The 16,339-nt window shown below is 45.3% G+C and overlaps 1 protein-coding gene across 4 annotated transcripts in view; it reads right to left on the bottom strand.

Moving 5' to 3' along the window:
• Positions 1-16,339, bottom strand: part of cux1b (cut-like homeobox 1b) — a 53,873-nt gene that overhangs the window by 35,689 nt on the left and 1,845 nt on the right. For all 4 annotated transcript variants that reach the window (XM_061280192.1, XM_061280191.1, XM_061280193.1 and 1 more), the window contains exon 2: positions 1,297-1,407. In XM_061280192.1, the coding sequence (XP_061136176.1) occupies positions 1,297-1,407 (111 nt within the window). The remainder of the gene's footprint in view (positions 1-1,296; positions 1,408-16,339) is intronic.

Genomic DNA, 16,339 nt, shown 5'->3' with positions numbered 1-16,339 from the left:
TTACAAAATAAATAAATGTTCTGCCTGTAATTCATCCAACTGCTGTAGAATTATTTGTATTTGTTTAACAGGCATCATTTTTTTTGTCTTATTTTTGTATGGGTTAAAAAAAGAAAAAAAAAAATCAGCAAAAATCATCCGATCTCTGCCAATTTTAGAGTAGCTAATGTTGGCCGATTAAATCGGCCGGCAGATGAATCGGTCGCACTATATTTGAAACGGTTGATGATAAATTAAAAAAAAAAAAAAGACGTCAGCATTTTACCACAAGCATCACTTGACCTAATTTTATCGAGCATCAAAAGGAAATTGTGTTTTTTTTTTTTTTTTGCAGCAATGGCAATTAGAAAAAAAAACAAGGTCGTTGAATGAGAACTCGCATCTCCAAAAATTCGATTCTGGGCGACGTTTCCAGCATGATGTCACCTCATGAATGAAAGCCTGTGCATTTTTGGGGGGGCAACAATGAGTTACACACATTTAAGCGGGAACAAGCATTCAAAAATCACTTCCACACAATATGAATAAAGCCACAAAGATAATCCACACAAACTGCGAGGCGCACATGCTAACCAGTACGGCTAATCCATTCCGATCTAACATCCCGGCGTCACAGAACAGGTTGTATACAACTTTTGGAGGCTCCACTCCAGTTTCCTCTGGAGGCTCATCTACCAAAGCGAGTTGCGCTCCGAGCTAAAGTCAATAGCGGCAATCTTCACCCCGTGTTAACCGTAATAGGCCTGCGATCAACTCCGCCGAGGGTTGACAATTTTCTATCCGCCGTCTACCGCCTTCATCCATAATTCATTGGCCCATCAATAATTCACTGTGGTGACATTAGCAATAATAACACAACAATACTTTTGTTTTCGCGTGTGCGCTTTAAAAATGTGTCGCCCGGGTAACCGAGATGAAACAAAATATTCCCAGGAGGGCAGATGGGAACACAGGAAAGGGACAGAATTCCCCCTTGATCCCGCTTAGTAGCGTTGCCACACTCTCCGCCTCGCTCCCTCGCTCGCTCTTGCGGTCATACACACACACACACTCACACTCACACTCACGGACCGCACTTTCTGCACGCATAAAAAAACTAGGTCAGATAATACAAACCCCTGAGGGGTTTTCTGTTTTGTCTCTTTAGGATTTCAGGGAAACTAATGGAGAGACTATTTTTGGGAGCCAAGCCCACATCTCGGCGTTTCTCCTCCTGCGCTTTCTCTTTAAATCATCATTTCGGAAAGAAGAGGCAAGAAACGATGGCCGGCCAACAGTACGCACACGCACGCTCACCTCTGGTGTGTTCTTTTTGAACTCGCGGCTAAGGTCGATGAGCTTCTTCCGGGACTGTTCGCTCTCATCCTGTCTGTTGGCGAGCTGTGTGGCGGTGGCGTCGAGTTCTTTCTGCAACACAAAGGCGACAGCTTAGAATAAGAAAAAATAAAAAAAAGAGCAGCTTTTAAGAGGCAGAAGAGGTGAGAAGTGGAATAAAAATGATAAGAGCGCTTTTTTTGTTCATTTTAAACGGCCGCTACGACTAAATGTGGTTCGTTTGGACAATGGCGCCAAAAATAGGTCACGGGAGTTTATTTTTAAGAGACACAGTCAGCATTTTTCAGCCTTGTCAGTTTGAAAATCATTTCCTGGTCAAATTGGTGAACGTGTCCCGCCGGGGGAGAAAGAAAAAAAAAAAAAAAACGGCACAATCAAGTGTCATCACTTGCCACCGCGCGAGCTTTTGGCAAAACGCTTTTCTCGGCAATTATCGACCCCGCCCGACAACGGCGCGAATCGGCACGGGTGTCGCCGCCGTCTTCGTCACGTCCATCCCGCGTTGTTATTTACGGGCGCTCGTTCCGGATGATGATTCGCTGAGAGCTGACATTAACAAGACGTTGAAGGCCTTATAAAGATCGTATCTTGCCGTGCTCAGATTGTGTTGCTGTTGGATTCTTGCCCTCTGTCACGCTCCCCCCCCCCTCCACTCATCATCCAAACGGCAGTACTCCTCCGTTAAAATTCTTCTTCCCCTCCTCCTCGTCCTGTGAGGCCGGCCGCCCACCCCTGAGAGTGATTAAACGCTGCTGAAGGGCCGTTATGCTAACTAACACACTAATCATTTAATACACACATTACCACAGGGGCCCTGGTGGCTCCGTCTGCTGACAAGGTCCCAAAACACACTCACGCACACATTGCCCACCTCCCACGATAACACTCAAGAAATAGTCTGATCGAGTACTAATGAGAAGCTTTTCCCTCCCTCCATCAACATTAAGTCAAATTCCCCAAGTGGATGTGATCGTGTTTTATCTACAAACCACGGAGAGAGAGAGAAGAAGAAAAAAAAAAAAGCCCAATAACGGAACTTGGTCAAGCGTTGCTGTAGCGGTTAATGCAGCAGCAGCACGGGACAAAAAAAAAAAAAGAGAGGAGGGGGGGGGAGAAAAAAAAAAAGCTCAATTCGTGCTCTCGTTGCCCGTGGAGCGGTTGATGTAGCAGCCTGTCTGCCCGTGGCCATGGAGCAGCTGCTCTGTGTGTTAGTCAATTCGAGCGTGTGCAGGGGCTTGTATGCCTGATTTAAAAAAAAAAAAAATTGGACTATGATAAATTTTAATCACATTACATTTGATGTCAAAAAAGATGGATGTACTGGTAAAGTCGTGCAAAATCAGCGGAAAGATTTCTTTTTAGGGGCGATATTTAACAACCCTTTTCAAAACGCAATTGCCGATTAATCGATGCATCGATTAGTCGGTTCACCCTCCTGAATATGATATAATAAATATGTGTAGTGGTTTTCGGTTTAGCGTCGGTTCCCACCACCCCTGAAATATAAAAAAAAAAAAAAAACATGGCTACGTTTCAGTTGAAATCCTAAAAGGATGACATCAATAGTATTTTGCGCGCAGCACAAGGAGAGCATTTTGAAAAGATCGAATCCCTCCGCGAATAGGTTGTGTAAATATTGAACATCCCCGCGACAAAACAAGAAGGCTCCAACGAGAGCGAGACGCGATGAATTGTCAGCACTGTTGGAATTTGTTATGCTCAGGTTTTTTTTTTCTTTTTTTAAACCACAACCACTAAAGATACAATTTTACAAAGTATACGAGGGGGGGGGGGGGGGGGGTGTTGCGACTCAAGCATCGATCAAGCCGACATATTGCAAACGACTCGCCGGGCGTATTTCAGTCCAAGTGAAGTTGGCGGTTTAAAGAAGAACAAATGACGTCAACTGTGGGAAGTTGAGCTAAAGCAGCCCAACATGACAAATTTGGCCCCATCGTTGCTATGCTAAAGACTTCCAATATGGCACTTACGATGCTCAATACAACATTGGCATGTGAACAGGAATCCATGAAACAGCCTTTTCAACAAAAAAAAACAAAAAACAGCTGTTGCCGTGACAACGTGCTTTTCAAAACGGTAAATATTTGTCCATTCGATGAGAGCAAACAACTCATTCACTACCATTGACGGATATAAACGTCAAGGTTTTATTTTAACTGGGCTGTCAGTGAATGAGTTATTCGGTTACATTTTCCTGCTGACGAAATGATTCCGGCGATGATTATGACCCAAACAGTAGACTTGACAAGAAATATCTTGAACACAGCCACCCTTTATCAAACTCAAAACGGAATAGTCAGTTGACTTCAAAAGAGGTCAAGAGTAAAAGTAAGCACGCACAGAGAAATTTACGGAATCAAATTGGTACTCCGTACAAAATCATTGGGGGGGGGGGGGGGGGTCACGTGCGACGCATGACAACCTCCGTTCTCCCTCTCCGATAGCCTGCAAACATCTGAGTCGTTACCAAAAATACTCTGGCCGTTAAGCTTAATAAACACATTGCACATGAGAAGAGGATTGATCGGATTCCAACCGGGCGAGTAATTATGATCTGGGTTGAAAATGTGTGTGGAGAAGAGGGGGGAAAAAAAAAACAGACCCTCATACATGGTCGGGTTTTGTCTATGCAGCAAACTCTTTGCCCACATCAGCACACACGGGCAGACTTCACACTCATCTTGCTGATAGAGCGTAACATCCCAAAGTGCACAATTCCCGCTGTTCTTCCACATCACATCTTGGTGACCACGAGGGAGTCCGCACGATACATTGACGCACCGAAAAGAAATCGTTTTATTCCATCATCTGTACGAAATCGGTCCCGGGGTGAGTCAATGACCAAAAATGTTTTTTTTTTTGGTTAGCTGGCAAAATACTAACAAAATAAATAGTTCAATACGAGCAAGTGATGGTAAACATTTTGAAATTCTAAGAGTGATGGCGGGCCAGTCGATAAAGCAACCCGATCTGCGATCACAATAATAATGTTACGGCCTAAAAAGACGTAAAGCGCAGAATCGATACAAATACGAACGTTTTGTACGTTTATGCTGACCTGACAAATAGACACAGTCTCGATAGACAAACTCTCATTTCGAAAAACAGCGTTTCACTGACACAAGTGCGGTGAAGATAAATCAGACCGTAGACGAAGAGCAGTGACAATTATATAATCGTCCAACAATCAAAATTCTAAAACAAGCTCGAGTCTACATTTAATTATAGCCGCGAGCGCTACGTCCAAAATACAGTGCAACCGCAACGCCCTAAAAGCCATACAGTTTGAAAAAGTCTTTTTCCTGGGGAACAATACGGCTCAGGAAGTTGAACCCGCTGTCCTACGTGAAGTCACGGGACTTTTGCGAGAACCAAAACAAAAGAAATGACAGACTGAGGTTGCAACTTAATTGATTTCAAATTTGGACACAAATCGGGCTACGGCGGTTCCTGTCCTGGTTCCTTTGGCCGTCTGGTCAGCTGTAAAGACCATTGGAACAGCTTGCCGACATTCCCTAGAGAGACTTCTAACGCCGACTTGGCCGAGTAGCCTCCCCGCCCGCTGCTCGACACGCGTGTGCTCGCACATGAATGCACAGACGAGCCGCCGCGCTAAGTTGGGACGCCCGGTCCTTTCGCTTTCTTTGGACCCTGGCTAGCATGTTTCTGCTAGCGTTGACGCTCGAGCCAAAGAGCATCCCCGATCACCATCACGGGAAAATAAATCTTATTACAGCTAACCATCAAACTCACTCCAATTGCCCCAATGAGCCGCAAGTGACGATACAGCGAGCCCGATTAATTCAACGGGAGGCGGCCCAATCAGGCGTTCCCCGATTAGGCCAATCGTACCGACCGCCGGCGAAACGGGATAAGCCGAGGCAGACGGCTGGCGATCCGTACTTTGTGGAATTTCTTGTGCCCTCATGCTCCAGCGATGCAGAGACAAGATAGGCCTTGGGAATGACAACAAAGTTATTGTTGTGTATACAGTATAAAGTCGATCCGGAGCCTTCTATGGAAACCCAGGAGGGTGGGGGTGGGGGGGGGGTCACGAGCGAGCGAGAGAGAGTACTGCAGCCTTCAGATCTCATTCTCCGAAGAGTAATTGGGATTGTAACTGCTCGAAATACTTTGTTTACACCATTTGGCTAGCGAGACGTGCCAAGTCGTCTGCCGTGCCAGCTCCTCTCCAAACACAACGTAGGTGCAGCTCGACATTCACCGCACACTCTACGCATTCATCTAATAAAGTTCTGCCTTTGAATAGGAGCTAGCTCAAAAAAAAAAAAAAAAAAAAAAAAAGAGACAGACAACACATTCAGTACTTCTCGGTAACACAAACAACATATTAGTCACACTACAAAGGCGCTTCATATTTGAAGATAAAACATTTGTGAATGCGCTGCAACGTGGGAAGCCCTTGTAGAAGCTCGCGACAGATGTTTAAGAGATGAAGTTCTCCGCGCTTGCCTGTGCGCTCGCTAATCTCTCTTTTTTATCGCCGCCGAGTCGGAGGCGGTTATATGGTTATGATAGTAAACAGAAACCACGTCGGCAAAGATTCCTTATCTGGAATCTATAAGGCCTACCTTTCAAAAACAGACCCCCCCCGACCCCCCTTCCCATCCGCCACCTGGCAACATTGCGGCTGACTGTTCTGTATGCCGTAGCGACTGCGCGGGGGCGGAGTCGCGAGGTTGGCGGCTCAGTCAGGAACATCAGCCGCGCTCGCTTTGGCGACACGCTACACGAGCACAGATCACAGGCGACGCCCTCTCAAAACACAACACAACGGCGGCGCAGATAAGGGGCCGCCATCCTCGCCGCCTGCCTACTTTCCAGGCGGGAGGGCTTTAAACGCCACGCCGCTTCCACCATAGATCTTTGTCTGCACATTCCCAAGTCGAGGCCGGCAGATAATAAATGTTTTGCTAATCAATCGGCATGTAAACAAGCTAGCTCCGGGGGGGGGGGGGAAGCTCGGTTGATTCGAAGCACCTGTGGCTAACGTCACTTTCTGGACCTGCTTTTGACACCTCAGGACAGAAACGGAAGCCCGGGCGATTATTCGATTGGTTCCAGAACCTCCTACATATATTTGACCTCCCCCTTCAATTTAGTAGAACTTTATAACCTGAAACAACCGTGGACTCATCCCTGAAGTCAACAGCGGTCGGAGTCTAACAAGAAGCTTGTAGTCTCAGAGCGTTTAGCTATTTTTTATTTTTAAAAAAACACAGATCCATATCTGGCAGCAGCGCGTAAGCTGTCAAGACTCACCTCGCCAACGCTGACGGAGGCCTGGATCAAAAGTGGCCTTTTTACACGGCAGCCTCATTTATATTGATCCGTGTTTTTTTTCTTTCTCTCTGCTGAGAGACCGCTTGTTGTTTTATCTCCCCCAGCATCCCGGCCGGCCTTAACTCTCCCGAAGCTCGCCGAGCGCGAGTCATTATTTTGCCTGACCTATTGTCTCGACAAGAGGGGAGCGAGGAGGTTGTGCCTAAATACAAATATAATGAGACTAAGATGCTTTGTGGCATGGAGGAAGCGCAGTTCACTCTTTTTTTTTTTTTGCAGAGTTTGAATTCGGCCCGGAGGCCCGTGTCACAAAGGGTGAGTGGAGGAGAAGGGGGTCCGGTGATATGCCGGGGTGTAAAAGGGCAAGATTTTTCATCCTTGCGTTTACAGGGTGGAACGGCGAGGATATTGAGATCCCAGATAGGATCAGAGGGTAGTGAGCTGTTTCAGCCATGATAAAGGCCACGCATTACAAACACGCCACGGATAGGGACGGGGAGGGAGAACGGGAGAGAGAGTATATCACACCTCTCATCCCTGAATTAATGCCTCCATTCTACCAGGAAGCCATTCCGTGCCAGGGAGAGAGGAGATTGGGGCGGGGATGAGTGCACAGATACGAGCTACAAAAAAAAAATGGAAACGGCGATCTTGAGAGGGATTAATCAAGTCGGGCCGAAGAGCGTAGCTCAATGGAGACGCCGGGGTCCCAAGGAGTGGACCGCACATTTGACACCGACGCTATCCGTTACATGACATCAGATGCACGTACAAGTAATCACTGCTGGATAATGATGGGAGTCGGGCCACAAGAAATAATTCGCCCCCTGCGGCGGGCAATAAAGTCAACGAGGGAATAAAAATCAATCAAAGTCTGGATGCTGGATATCCACTTCTTTTAAAGTCTACCAGGCTGGAAAATAGAGTAGTTGTCAAAAAAGTGGCGAGAACTTGGTGAAGATTAGATCAGTTCGCTGTTTGTTCGACATTTCCAAATTGTTGTTAAGTTCCATTGAAGGAGGGAGGCGTCGCAAGTTTGTTATTTGTTCCGTTGCGAGAGACTCGAATCAAAAACACTCGCACTCGTTCGCCTGGGGGACGAAGTTAAATCCTGGCTCTGCGTAGCCGTTAAAAATAGCTTTGTTGAAGGCGAAGCTTTTTAAGGATATTAACATTGTCATATTTGCTAGCAAGCGCTAAGATTTTTGTTTACATTCTCACTCAATGAGGTCACAGCAATCAATCAAACTGTCCACTTCTTTGCTTTTTCTTATTTTCCAAAAGCTTTTTTAGTTAGGTTTTTTTTTTTTTTAAATAATTCAAATAATTTTAATGATATAAAATATTCTTATATAATTGTCAAAAATTATATAAATATAATGAAATAATCTAAATATTTTTATAACAGGGCTGGACTCGCTAACAGGCAGCGGGTAAATGCCTGCTGGACGGGTCGCTCTGGAGGTGCTACTTCCCCCTCACAATGAGCCAAAACTACCAGGGCCAATTTTTTGTGCCAGTTCAGTTACTGTTTAGCAACACAGACCATATTGTATGTGTGTAAAAAAAAAAAAAAAAAAAACGTCCATGTTGCAAGAGGTGAGTTCAAGAGTAAGCCAAAAGAACAACAAAAACTCACCAGTGTGTTTTTTTTTTTTATTTCCCAACACCAATTCGGGCAAGGACAACACATCTAACCAGCTCTTCAAGATAACGACGGTACAGGCTATTGATATGGCGAAGCCACTTAACCGAAAACCGAGTTATTATTTTGCTGGCTCCAAAGATTGCCGGTGAATAGAAGGGTTAGTGTTCCTATCCGTGTCCGTGCCAAAGGCCGTGCAGTCAAAACCAGGTAAAATGGCACCCGGTAGTGCGTCATTTAATTGACCAGGGTTGGGCTTTTAACGACATTTCCTTGGGGACATTTGACAATCGCTTAAACGTTTTGTTTGTTTCTTTTGACTTTCGGCCGAGTCCGTTTCAGTCAGGGGTCGCCTTGCATGTGAATTATTATTTTTAATAACATGGAGGAATCTTGTTGTGGATTTCCAAAGATGTTTTTATTCAATTCTGATTTCATTTTAGAAAATCTATTCATATGTACATGTGGGTTTTTTTCCTCTAACTGCTCCGATGCTTCCCCCAATTGAACCTCATCCAAGCCAAACGTCACTTGAACCATGTCGCGTGAATCCAGACTTAGCTTGCCATTGACAACCCATGATCATGTTAGCGTAAATTCAACCCAGCAGTGCCCAAACCTTCATCCAAAGAGCATTTACACTAACGCTGTCACTGGTTTTTCTTAGCAGGGCCTGGACCTCTGACGAAGTTTGACACTCGTGGTCTACATGATCAGCATCAACAGAGCGTGTCTGCAGGCTAACTCTTACTCAGCTTTTATGACTTTTCTGCTCCACTCGCATGGCAAAAAAAAAGGCAAAGAAACATTGAGCGAGCGAGTCAACCAGCGCAGCAATGATAGAATAATTAGCTTGTAATTACCGTAATTTTCGGACTACAAGTCGCACCGGAGTATAAGTCGCCCCCCCCCCCCCAAACTATGAAAAAAAACGCGACTTATAGTCCAAAAATGACGGTGTACTCGGCCTATGTTGATAGAATGTTGATATTGAAGCGGGAAGGATAAAGGAAGTGGAATGGAGTTTAGTGGGAAGTAGATGGACATGTTTAAGAGCTCCGGTTTTCTATTGATTGGTCCAAAGATCAAACAAACCGCTAAAGTAATGGGGGGGGGGGGACGTGAAGGACAGCTAAAAGCTATTTGGAGCCTGAACTGCATAAAAGACTCGACCTGTTCAACGCAGCCTACATATCAAACCCATCAAACGGCAATCAATAGACCAAAGCGGTCAAGTCGACAAACCATCGGCAGACTAAGAACATGAAACCTGGGGCCCGAGCGAGCGTCAGATGATAGGCTACACTCAGCTTATCCATTACCATCAGATAAAGAGCAGATAAAACACAGAGCCTAATCCTTTCATGTGTCGTGACAGCCACAGCACCCTCCGAGGCATTCCTTCAGTCTGGCTCTCAAATAGTTTTATGGCGGAAGGCAGCCATTCCGCCAGCCAGCCAGCCAGTCACTCAGGGCTGTTCTGCTCTGTTTGTCTTATTTCACCGTTTACACGCTGTTTTATAGGCAGTTATTACGGTCGCCATGGTGATGCCATACGTTTTTATGGTCTTTCGGTCTCGGGGCAGAGAGTGTAATAAGTAAAGCACACACATAGCCTCACACACACACACACAAAAAAGCCTCGGAAAACACACTCCTGCTGTGGAAAGGTCTCCCGTCCCTCCCTTTCCTCCCTCGCTCTTTATCAGTCTTCGCAAAAATCTGCGCTCCATGTGAAACACGGATTGGCCGACTTGGACTTGTTCTCTCTCTCTCAGGCGCATCTGGAGTTGATCAGAAGGGCCTCCTGGAAGCGGAGGCCTCTGGGCCTATTAATAACCATACTGCTGAACTCGGGGTCAGACGGCAGTCAGCGGATGAGCCTGTGTCTACTAAGCACTCGGTACCCCCCCCCCCTTTTATTCCTGGCCACTGGGTCCCACTTTCACTTTCAGGAACAAGGGCTCAGATTGACTAAAGTCTCGGACAATACAGAATGATACAAATCCCGTTCAAGCAGATTGTTTGTCCTCGGTCGGATCTCAAGTTCAAGTTCAAGAAGGTTGGGGCTCATCAACGGCAGATGGCAAAGTGGTCGTCTGTTTGCGACGACGTTCGGGCCAGTCAGACGGTCTGGGTCACGGAGAGGCCGGCGGGGTCAACCCACCCCTGAACCCTGGCTCCGGTCTGGCAGCTGCTCGGGTCAAAGGGTCGGCAGGGGTCAAGGCACCGTCTGAGGGCGAGTCTGACAGACGTTTGCGCGTTGGGAGAAGATTTAGCACTTTGGACTGGTACTGGTGGAAATTTTGGTCGATTATTAGCTGTGGGTTCTATTGATCCAACAAAAAAGTGTGTTTAATGGCAAAAGCTGAAATTTAAATGATTGTCTCAGCACCATAAACTGCAAGCTCTTTAAAAAGTTCCCTAACGTTTCCATTTTGGGCCAACCATTGTGAAGCAATCAAAACAATCGCTTATCTTGTGCCTGGCAAAGGTCAATCATTTGGCCCACCCTCAGCTGATTCGACAACAATCAATACACACACACCAAAAAATACGTTTCACAGCATGAGCCTCTGCAACACTTCAAATAATCAATCCGGCGAACCTACTGTACGGTTAAGCAGAAATTATGCCGTGCCCAACACACACACACACACACACACACCTGCGCACACAGGGTAGTTGAATCATCATGATCGGCGCTAGTTTTGTGCTGAGCCCAGCCAGCAGTCTGTGTTATTTTTAGAAGGCTGACACAGAAGCAGGCCCGTCCATTTACTCTGCAAGCTGGCGGGCGGGCGGGCGAAGGAGGGGGGGTGTACCATCAGCACTCTGGCTTCTTTTAAACTGACCAAAATGGGCATGAGCTCAACATAAACACAGAGAAGGTGTGTACACGCGCAAAATTGAATTAGCTCACAATGGCAGCCATTACGCTCGCATTAGTTTACAGCTGAGCTGGGGCGTTACAGCGTAACGCAGTCGGTTAATAAGACTAATTCCCAGCGACCCGATTTTCAATTCATTTTAATCAGCGCGATAGCAAGTGTTTATCCCAAATCACAAAAGGAGATTTACGTGTCATTTCGCATTCATCTGTTTCTTTCGGCATTATTTCAAGAAAGCGTTTAGACAACGTTAAGCTAACCGCGCTTGGATGAACTGCCATAAAAAAAAAAAAAAGGCGACGCAAATGGCCGACGAAGACGCCGGGCTAAAGGTTGAAGGCTGCCCGTCCGTGTCCGACGTGAATGATTGCTCGAGCCCGAAGGCCGGCGATGGATCTACCCGTGATTGACATTGAAAACGACACCGCGCGAGCTTTTAGCAGATAGCAAGTCGGATCGTAATTCAATCCCGGTCCCATCAAAGTGCGCCAATATCATAATTCAATACTGAGAACCATTAGTCCGCAGCCCACCAATATCATAATTCAATCCCGAGGCCATCAGCCTTTGCCAATATCATAATTCAATGTGAGGAGCATTAAGACGCACCAATAGGCCTATTAGAATTCAATACTGACCGTCAATGATCTAACCGGACAGCGATACCGAGGCTACGGATTGGGATCGGTACCGCGCGAGACGGAATTTGCCGCCTTATTTAGCTCAGGCGGAATGAGAAGTGCGTGATAAACAAGGCTAAATTAAGGAAGGAGTTCAATCATTGAAGGCCACCGAGGCTTTTGCCGCAAAACACGTCACGCTAGGTTGACGCGCAAGGACACACGAGCGGCGTTTTACATCCAGCCCAGCGCTCGACTTTAGCGTCGGCCGCTCAAGTGTGACCGCCCGGAGTTGGTCGAAAAGATCACAATGTGGTACTTTGTGGAAATGGGACTCCATTTCGTTTTCTGCTCCATTGCTTCTGTTTATATTTCCATGTTAACGTCTTTATTTTGGGGCTTGGTAACTTTAAAAATAAAAAAAAAAGAGGTCACGTGGGTTTTGCCAGAAATCTCCCGACTAATCGCAGGGGTTAAAGCTTATATTTTCCACTGCTGCTTTCAGACAGCTAAGCAAAGCTGACATTTCTTCGAGGTTATTTTCACCTCGTATTCCTAAACGTACGCCGAGGCGACACGTGGGGAGCAAAGTAAGTCGAGGCAATGGGGGGAAACAATGGAGCATTGTTTTGTTACATTTCCTTGAAAAACAAGATGTAGCTTTTATGACATTACTTTGCCACTTATCACTTTGGGCCTTCCCCCCCCCAAAAAACAAAAACACCACACAGTTGCTCTTTGTTTTGTTTCTTGTGCTCTAAAAAAAAAAATAGTTACATTGGATTGGATTTAGGACTGGTTGTAAAAAATAATTAATCATCAGGATCATTTGCACTCTTCCTAATAATAAAAGTTAATTGCTCTAGCGTTCATTTTAAACATTCGTTTTCCAAAAGATGACAAAAACATGTTAATTATAGCATTGCTAAATGGCGGAAATCGATGAGACAACCCAAAAAAAATAAACAACTCGTCCCGAGACATGCTAGCATATTGCGAAAGGCCTTACTCCAAAAAAAAAAAAAACAGATTCAGACATTTCAGAAAAATAGGCCTCTAAAGGCACAAAACTAAAACCACGTCATTAAGATTTTTTGCATTAAAATTCTGTCTATTGAACATTTTAAGCACCATCGAGTCCATCTGTTTCCGCACTTCTGCTCCGAGCCGATTTAGTTTTTTATAAATCTGCACTCAAAACGCGCTGGTCAAAATTTCCACTGCGCAGTGTGTAAAATGTCCTCAACGGCATTATTAGATTATGACTCAAGTTATTTTGTGTTGGTTAAATTGGCTTAAACTGGGCGTAGCCGACACTCCCCTGGTCGGCCGGCGGAAGCTTCAATCTAACCGGCGAGGAAAGCGAAGGGTCTCAGGTGAGAACGACTTTCGCCGAGGTCTGTGGGTCTTCTACTGTATAAACGCTCTCGAGAACAAAGCCGGCCAAGTGGCAGACCTGCCGTACACTCGCCCGACCGACTCTCTGACTCATGCTTAGTCGCCAACACCCACCGACCGAGCACACAGTGCAAGCTCAGTCCCGATGCCAGATTTTGTCACTGGGCAAGAGGGCTGCTTGGCTACAGCAAAAAAAGCATGACGTGATGGACCCCTCCCCCAAGCGCCATCCCAGGCCTGTGCAGCAACAGTCGGGGTAAAAATATCCCGGCCGGTGCCTTCAGACAACCAGCTCATAAATTAACACTAAAACTTGTGCGGACAACAGCGGGCCGGTCGCTGAGAGATTTAAACCAGCGGCGAGTGATCAGCTTACCTTGACTAAATTTACCCGGCCGGCCACAAGCTGGAGAAGAAGAATGAGTTTTCAGGCAAGTTACTACAGAGGTGCCCCCCCACAAATAGGGACAACCGATGAGAACTCCAAGGCCGGACAATTGATTGTACGCCTTCAATCAAAGCCAAAGTGGAGTTTTTACAAGGGGTGGGTACTAAATTACCTTGACGGTCTGACATCAATCAACAAAAAGGGGGATGGAGGATACTAACTCGGAATGTTCTGAACAGGGTTATTACAGGAAGAGGAATATTTGTCCATTAATCGGGTAAAAATAAATTTTCATGATCCCCCCCCTGCCATCTTCGTTCTCTAGCGTCATACCTGTGACATCGGCCTTTTTCAAAAAGCCAATGAGATCAATTTAAAAGTGTGTTAACTTCGGGAACTTTTTATTAAAAGTTTCTGTTAACTTTATAAGCAATAGCCATGATAAAAAGCATTCGCGCAAATCTTCAAATTGTTTTTTTTAATGAACTCCTGACTCAACTTGCCGGGGGAAGCTAGCTAGCTTAGCCTAAGGACAAACAAGATCCATCGACCAACGAGAATGCATCCGTTCCACACAACTACTATAAAAATGATTAAAAATCATGTCATCACGGCCACTCCTCAATTTTAGATTGAGTGCGGGAAATGTTAGCGCTAAATACCCTTTACTTCCCCGCAAAACAATGAAATGAACACAAACGGTAGCAACAAAGTTTCCAACTGGCAGAAGAGAAATGAAAGCCAGTAGGCTAAATAAATGCTCAACTTCTGTCTCCAATTTTTCCAAGGTTACGCAGGAAAATCCCACGTCTCATATCTTCTTCGGCCTTTGCCAATAATGAAGCGCAATCTCCCCAAGTAAAGACACAATGTTCCCAGCAAACTGCTTGACTGGGTCAAATGAAAAAGAAGGCGAGGGGGGGTGGAACAACAACAATAGGAGAGAAGACTGATGAGCTCTTCTAAAGAAACTCCGCTCGGTAATGGACAGACACGGATTAGTCGCTAAAACCTCCTCCATCTGTAATTCACAGTCATCCTGCAGTCATCTGTGAATCACTGATCCATTTTGCAAGTTTGCAAGACCTCACTAAAAGCATCACCGTTGCGCCCATTTCTGTTTCGAGTGGAGCCCAACGAGCGAGGGAGCAGAAAGGGAAGGCTAGAATAAAAGCAGGGAGGTGGGAGGGGGGGGGGTAAAAAAAAAAAAAAGACAAGTTAACAGCTCGCGACGCTGTTTCAAAGCACTCGGTGTCCTGTAACAAGCACCTAGCCGGTTCTTGGCGTTGATCAAATAAGATTTTAATGAACATCAGCAGCTGGAGCCTGAGGAATCGACTGCGATGGCTTCAAGCGAATGACGTGGATTTTCATCATCGCCAAAAGAAGAACGCACAGCAAAATTGAGACGAAAACATGGACGAGATTGTGAGAAGGGAAAATGACCACCAAAATGAAGTGGGAGCACCAAAACATTTACAATGTCTCTGTCTGACCCTCTACAAATATTTTTGGGATAATAAAGAGACGTGATTAAAGAGCTCCAAAGAAAATGAGCAGAATTCATCTATAGATATTCACCTTGATGTCTCAAAGAGATTTATCAAAGACACATTTGTTAGTCATCCACTCACAACCAAGGTTGTCCTCATTTTGTTTATTATCACAAAATAATGGCGAATCTTCTAACAAAGTCCAGCCGGGCCTTGAAGGACAATTTGGACTGGCAAAAACAAAGTGCTGTTATAGAACATGTTTTGATGAGTTGTTTGACTAAACACTTGTAGACAATCTCGCTGTTTTGTTTTTTTTAAAAGTCCGAATCAGCTAAAGTGGGACAAAAGAGGCTTTTAATAGGACAGCGGTGATATACGTCGCATTCCAGAGAGCCGGGAAGTTGCAAACGTCCCACTTGGAAGTTCCGAGGTTGAAAGTGGACAACAAATGTGCGGTTAGTCTTAACAGGCAAATCCTTTCGTGCTACTTTGCAGTCGATTATGCTGAAAACCGCAAAATCTGCCGGCGACAATCTTTAGTTTCATCCACCAAAATATTTCACAAAAGGCCGAAGATGTGAAATCCATTTTAAGGACTGTAAAAAAATGTTTTTGTTTTTTTAGAAACGTCACAGCTATAAATTACAACACATTGCACAAGTTTTATAGGTCAAACTTGAAAAGAAAACATTTCAAATCTCCAGAACCTGATCTGCTAGAAATCTTTTAAATCCGTGCCAAAATACATTGAGGGACACATAAAGCCGTCTGATTAAAATTTGCTCTTTCCCAGCGTAATTGTTTCTCCTGCTTTATTCCCGCGCTGAGTGACACGATTTTTTTTGTTCTGTTGACGGTAGAGAAAGTAACAAACGGAAACGACGTCGTACCTCTGCCCGTTGAGGCGTGCAAACGGGTTCTTCCGATCATTTCGGAAACTTGTGACCTTAACCCGAATAATAACTCCACGCAAACTCAGTCGGTAATACAAGTTTGCAGGAAGAACTTCTAGGAACATTCCAATGCATTTTCCCCGAGTCATAGGTGGAAAAATTCTCCCTTCTCCACACGGCATAATCTACAACAAAGTGGATCGGAATAAAGACTTTCTCCGAGGGCCCCTCTTGGTGGGAGTTAGAGTAAATAAGATGTCATCAATAATAGACAGTGAATGTTCTGAGGAGTTGCGCACACACACACACACGCACTCACACACCAGCTCTGACTGATTCCTATCCCGC

This window comes from Syngnathus typhle, linkage group LG6, assembly GCF_033458585.1.
Source record: "Syngnathus typhle isolate RoL2023-S1 ecotype Sweden linkage group LG6, RoL_Styp_1.0, whole genome shotgun sequence".
NCBI lineage: Eukaryota > Metazoa > Chordata > Actinopteri > Syngnathiformes > Syngnathidae > Syngnathus > Syngnathus typhle.
The sequence above is the reverse complement of the archived record's forward strand: the minus strand, read 5'-3'. Positions and strand labels throughout refer to the sequence as shown.